The sequence below is a fragment of the Pteronotus mesoamericanus genome, unplaced genomic scaffold (genome assembly GCF_021234165.1).
Source record: "Pteronotus mesoamericanus isolate MK-2021 breed Mesoamerican mustached bat unplaced genomic scaffold, CSHL_Meso_final contig_65, whole genome shotgun sequence".
NCBI lineage: Eukaryota > Metazoa > Chordata > Mammalia > Chiroptera > Mormoopidae > Pteronotus > Pteronotus mesoamericanus.
Window position 1 is genome coordinate 11,210,165 of NW_026555228.1, and position 6,000 is coordinate 11,216,164.

At 41.1% G+C, this 6,000-nt stretch overlaps 1 protein-coding gene across 2 annotated transcripts in view; it reads right to left on the reverse strand.

The window, feature by feature from the left end:
* The window catches only part of SMPX (small muscle protein X-linked), a 48,373-nt gene extending 42,789 nt beyond the window's left edge, over positions 1–5,584 (reverse strand). The window contains exons 1-2 of one of the 2 annotated variants that reach the window (XM_054581138.1): positions 5,351–5,578; positions 1,659–1,715 (exon numbers count right to left, since the gene is read on the reverse strand). In XM_054581138.1, the coding sequence (XP_054437113.1) occupies positions 1,659–1,703 (45 nt within the window). In that variant the 5' untranslated portion in view covers positions 1,704–1,715; positions 5,351–5,578. Of the gene's footprint in view, positions 1–1,658; positions 1,716–5,350 lie in introns of both variants that reach the window. The other variant, XM_054581139.1, reaches the window with a different exon arrangement.
* Between the last annotated feature and the right edge of the window lie 416 nt (positions 5,585–6,000).

Below are 6,000 nucleotides of genomic sequence, written 5' to 3' on the forward strand. Positions count from 1 at the left end.
TCACTGTAGATTTGAGGGAAGCAATAAGAAAGAAAAAATAACACACTTTAGCTTTAAAAGGAAGGAAAGCAAAGGCAGCCCAAGATGACTATGTTTTTGTGCCCTGCAAGATAAAAAGGAAATTTATGCTTAGCACCTTGGGAGCTTCAAATTCAGTTATTAAATTGTATTACTTCTCATCACTGTAACATAGACCATTCCTCAGTGATAATCATTGTGATAATGGTTGACACTTAATAAGGCTTACTCTGCTGTTGTAAGCATCTTGTACGAGTAGCCCTAGGTGGTAAGAGGTGGTGAGTACTATTATTATTCCCATTTCACAGATGTGGAAATGGAGGCAGAGAGTTATAGTAGGTAAAGTTGTTTTCCCATGATCCCACACCAGTACAAAATGGATTAGGGATTCAAACTCCAGTAATCCTGGCTTCAGAGCCTGTGCCATTAACAGCTATGTACACTGGGCAAGGAGAGGGTTCAAAGGCTCAAGGAGGCCCACAGATCTGGGAGGCTAAATAAAATTCACTACCAATGTCAGGGTATGTCCCAGACTCACTAGGTGGTCACCAGAGGGCCAAAGGTGGAAATGTGAAGTTGAATCCTTGCCAACAGGCCCTTCCGTGGCAGTTTGTTCTATGACATGTTTCCAGAGGTCATTACAGACCTTGCCACTTAAGAAACCCATCCATTTAAGGCTATGCATTAGTCACCACAGGTGAAGATCTGTCCCTTCACTCACCTCTACCACCGGTATATGCTGGGATTTCTAACCACACAACCTGGCCATACACACGCCCCTCCAAAACACCATCACTTGCTTATGAGTATGCATATGCCATCATGGTGCACCAGACCCCAAATATTCAGGAAGCGCCACATGCTCTGCAGTGTTCAGAAAAATCCAGGGGAAAAAATGTCTAAAAGTTCCTTTAGAGAAAACACAAACAGCTCCATGCTGATGGAAAGGAAAGATGGAATTTTACACTTAAGCGGGTGGCCAGCATCCCAGTGTGGGAACCATTTGAGAGTTAAAAACAGAGCCCTTAAGAGAAATAACAAATTGGTAAAAACAAATATTGAAAGTTATCTTTATAATTATATTTATGTTCCCAAATGCCTGCTTCCCTCTCCCCTTTTTGTAAGTGACATGTAAGTCAGTTTAAAGAACCAAAGAATTTGTTTGCTGGGAGGGCTTGATGAGACACAATAGCATACGTACTTTAAAAGATACATACCCACGCCTTGGGAAGAACACTTGACAAGAAGAGGGTATTATTTACAGAAATGTGTCTTTTAAACAGATGGATCAACAAACTCAATTGGATATGAAAATGGAAATTGTATTTCTTAATTCCTACCAATGAGCATATCAAAAACTTACACATCGAAAAAACATATACACTATATTTTTGTAGATCATTTAATTCTCATTCATAAACTTTCATTGTCTTACAATTCAGCACAGTTAAACAAAAATAGCTTCTCCCTTCTCCATTACCAGCCTTATATCCTTTCTTAACTGCACCTTCACTGAGTCTTTCTTTTCTTCTTAAAGGTAATCATGAGTTAGGGTCGAACAACTGCGAAAAGTCTGATTTATTAAGCAAACAGGCTAGAAGTCACAGGGCTGATGTTAAAACACAAATATGCCTACTTACCTGGATGGCTCTGACATTGGAAACTGGCTGTTTCGACATATTCATGCAGTCTTACCCCTAAAAAAACAAGTAAGAAACTGTTGGAGGTGGCGGCATTCAGATTCTCGGTCTTGATAAATTAGAACTTAAGTCATGATTCAACTGGGCAGTCACCCCTTTCACTGGCCATATATTCTTTCAGTCTCAGTTTCCTAAGTTACTTAGAGACTCTCCTTCCTAAAGCCTCAGGGAGAGGGAACACGAGAGCCCCGGATAAATCATTCAGGAGCAGAAATGCTGAGACGCCTCGCCCCTGATGCTAATGATAGGCCATCAGAAACTTGAAAGGCGCTATCATCTCCTTCCCTGCCCTCCTGCCCCCCTGCCAAGAGCAGCTAAGCAAAGAGGCTGTGGGAATAAAACACCTTTGTTTGGGGCCTCGGAAGCTTTCCGCTTGAAACTGAACTTTTGATCTGAATTAGTTGTTGCCAGGGCTGCGCGTCAGTCAATTGAGAGCACCTCCTCTCCCTCTCCGATGAACATCCAGAAAGAAATGGCCTGTGCTTCATTCTTACTACTGCGATGCTCTCTGCTTGCTGTGCACGTGTCTGTCCTGCCCAGTGACCTGAGCAACGCTCTGAGGAAGTAGGCTGCATCTCTCCCTGTGTGTTCAGAGCCCAGGCTCTGCAAGCCAGGCAGCTGGCAAGCCTCACCTCTTTTTCTTTTACCAAAACCGTCCCAGAAGGCAAACAGGACTTACATGGCCATGTCAGATCCCCAAGACGTAGTAGTGCTTCCTTCCCAAAGGATTTTGGCTCTCTTTCGGCTCCTGAGACCTGACTTAGAGCACAGTGACTATGGTTTACTGGGGCCAGGGGGCCAGGGGGCAGGGGAGAGCCCAGCTGTGTATCAGTGTGGTTATCACTTGGTCTATGAAATGTCAACAGAATCGAGTGAAAAAGTTAAAAACTCATTGAATTAAAAATATGCTGCTTTTTAAACTGAAACTATAAAATGGGTTGGCTGATTTTTCTCCACTGATTGGTGTAAGTGTATGTGCTAACTGGGGAGAAAATGAACCCAGAGAGCAGTGTTGCCATTGGCCACAAGTCCTGTGTAACCTGGACTAAGTCACTCAAAAGCTCTGGGCCCATTTCCACTTTCTTAAATTTTACCTGCCTCACAGGTTGTGATAGGAATCAAAATGACATAATGTTCCCAAAAATGCCTTGTAAACTATAAAGCATGATACAAATATTTACTGTTTTATTGCCATTGCCCATAGCTAGTGACTTCTTATGACTACCGTATACTGATCTACAACTTTAAGCACAGAGTAAGAATTGATGTAGTTATGTCCCTCAATACTTCAGAGATAAAGATCTCACAATTCTGTGAAAAGTTACTTTCTCTGAGAGCTTCAAAATCTTAGGCTTTATTATATAAAGTTAAATAATTATATATTTTTCAACCTATAAGTATTATATCCAACTATATAGTCTTTAGAGCCACATATATGAAAACAATGAGATTTTTGAAAAAGTTTCACCTGAATGTTTTAGTAATATAGAAATATAGCCTCCGTGCATATGGGTCTAGGTAGAATTGTTTTCAATATGGTTAAAAAATTATAAAGCAACAACAAATTAAACAATCAAGAATGCATTTTGTTCTATGATATATTTCAAATAGGTTGCTGTCTTTCCTGCTGTGTCAAAGAGTCAATGAAGGATCTTTAATTTGTGGATCTAGGACACACAGCTCAATGTCAAATGGAAAAGCAGGGTAGTTTAATTTTTAATGTTTGTATTCCTCAAAAGCTAGTAGAAGTCATGGAAAGCAATGATTTGCACAGACTTTAAGTATCTCAGCATATAATATACTTTATGCATGGACAACTGAAGTTTAACTAATATTGCTTGGGAACTTTAAAAAAATTCTTGTACATCAATTTGAAATGTGAGAATTGGGAATTTCTTTATGTTATTACAATAGTGGGTTGAAATGTAAAAGAAAAACCAGGTAATGCATGATTGTGCTATTTATAATGCATTGAATTTTTTTTTTTAATTAGGCTGATTTTGTTTCTTCCACTGAACTGCATTGCTTTGCATTTTGTCGACCTCTAAGCTTAAGAGATGGGTATTCCTTGGGCCTTATCTTCTGTACAGTTTTGGTATAATCTCATTTGCATATGAATTTCTTCTTAACATATATGTCAATCTGCATTAGAGACAGCTCTGGAAAGTTGGTCAGATCCCAGCTCTCATTCCTAGCAAACAGGCTAGATAACATTTGTGTAAATCAGTTCTGCAGCCGTTCCTGCTGTCCTCATTATTCGCAGAGAAATCAGGGCAAAGCACACTGATGAATAAAAATAGACAGTGTTCCCTGGCTGTTTCCCTGGCCCTGCGCTCACCTCCGTTAGGGATGCAGAGTGTACAGTGCATCTTCCTTCTTTATCTGCGCATCTCGTCCTGGGACCAAAAATGAAAGCTATGCCTTAGATGCACAACTCCACTCACACCGGGTCCACTGCTTTTCATACAAAGAGGTACTCTTTACAGCACTCTCTTACTGTGTCTCCTGGCTCTGGCTAAAATTTAGAAACATGGAAAGTTTGACATGGCGTGTACTGACTTTTACAAAGCCTATGCTAGAGTGAAAACGCTTGCTAGTTTAGCGCAGTTGAGTTTTCCTGGCAGTTGCAAGTCATTGGGCACCTTTAATGGTCTATATGCTGACTCATTTACAGTGTCTCTGCTGGTTTTTCATTGGACAGAATCGAGTATCTGACTTCTAAATAAGACTCTTTCACTTACTAAAATTTGTCAACATTAATATCACTAATTTAATAAGAGTAGATTCTGAGGAAAGTCAATCAATATTTGCAGAGAAGGGGTTTTGTTTGTTCTCTTAAAAGGTCAATTAAATGGCTAAAGTGAAATCTCAAAGGGAATTATCTTCTATCCTGCAGCTAAAAATAATTCTGAGAAGGGTGTAGGAAGATGGTCAGCTGTCTGAAGTAACTCCTTATTCACTTTGTCTGAAATACGCCTAGAGGGAAGAGGCACTTAGCTTTCCCACATATCAGAACCTGGTGCCCACAAAGGGACAGGAATGTTGCCCTCTACCCTGCTGGGTACAGGGAACACTGTGACAAAAGTGGGACTTTCGAAAAGATGGGTCTAGAGTATTAATCGATCTATACATTGATAGAACTTTGTCACTGAGGCCAACCCTGGCACTTAGGGAGAGCAGAAAAGCATTTTACACTTGAACTGTGTAACAACTCTGGCTATAATTTGCATTTAGGTAAACCAAAGAGCTAGCATTATAGCTTTTCTCTGCCCCAAATTCTCCTGATAATTTCTAGGCTTACAGCCCGAATCAGTCTGCGGCTGACTGACTGTAACTCTGGCCACAAGAATCAAAATGACACAATATTCAGGATCACAGTCATCATACCTGGACCATGAAAATTTTCTTACTGTCACTATCAATACAAACTACTTTTAGTCCAATATTCTTTCCAACACACACACACAATTTACAAAACAGAAGCAGCAACATCACCCATAAACAGTGAATTTACAAGGAAGCTACACCCACTGCTTACAAGCCTGCAAAGTTATAAGTAGTCACTTCAAGTTAGGTATCAAGGAAATTTCCTTCAGAAAGTCCAGTAGCCCGAGCTGGGTCCTTCTGCTTACCTGCTTTGTGTATTTGTTTACTGCCTAAGAAAAGTCCCAGGCAGCCTGGTGCAAGAATACAAGCTTCCTTAGAAGGTGAAAGGGATGCCCGGTGTCCTCTGAGCTGCGATCTCGATTCTGATGCTTTGCATGTGGCTGAAATAGCTCAAGTGTTCGGTGCCTCACCCGGGATTGAGAGCTGCTCCTGGCTGTGGGCTGGAGGGGAACTTGGTTTAAGGCTAAGTGTTAAAGAGAATTCCTGTCATAGCTCACAGTTGTTCTTCCTAAATATAGAGTTTGATACAAGCCATACGCTGGCTGCCTCCAGAAGGCTTGACCGTGCTGAAAGCCGGGCTCAAATGTCAGCCGGAAGGTGGCTATGGAATCTTACTGCCCTCCTAATCTTCCAGAAGATGCTGGCTGCATTTTCTCACGTACTCTGAGGGGGCACAGTGAAGTTTGAAAAGTAGGAAAAGTTTCTATCTTTAGCTTTATTACCTGGAGGCCAGAAGATGAGGAGTGTTCAATAAGAACAGGAGAGAGGCAGCATGGCACTGAGCTTCTCCGCAGGGGCACAGCCCTCAAAGCGTGTGTGAGTCCTAGCCTGGTCACTCAGGACCTGTTCAAGTTATTTCATAATTGTCATTCAATAAATAGTCACCAAATGATGA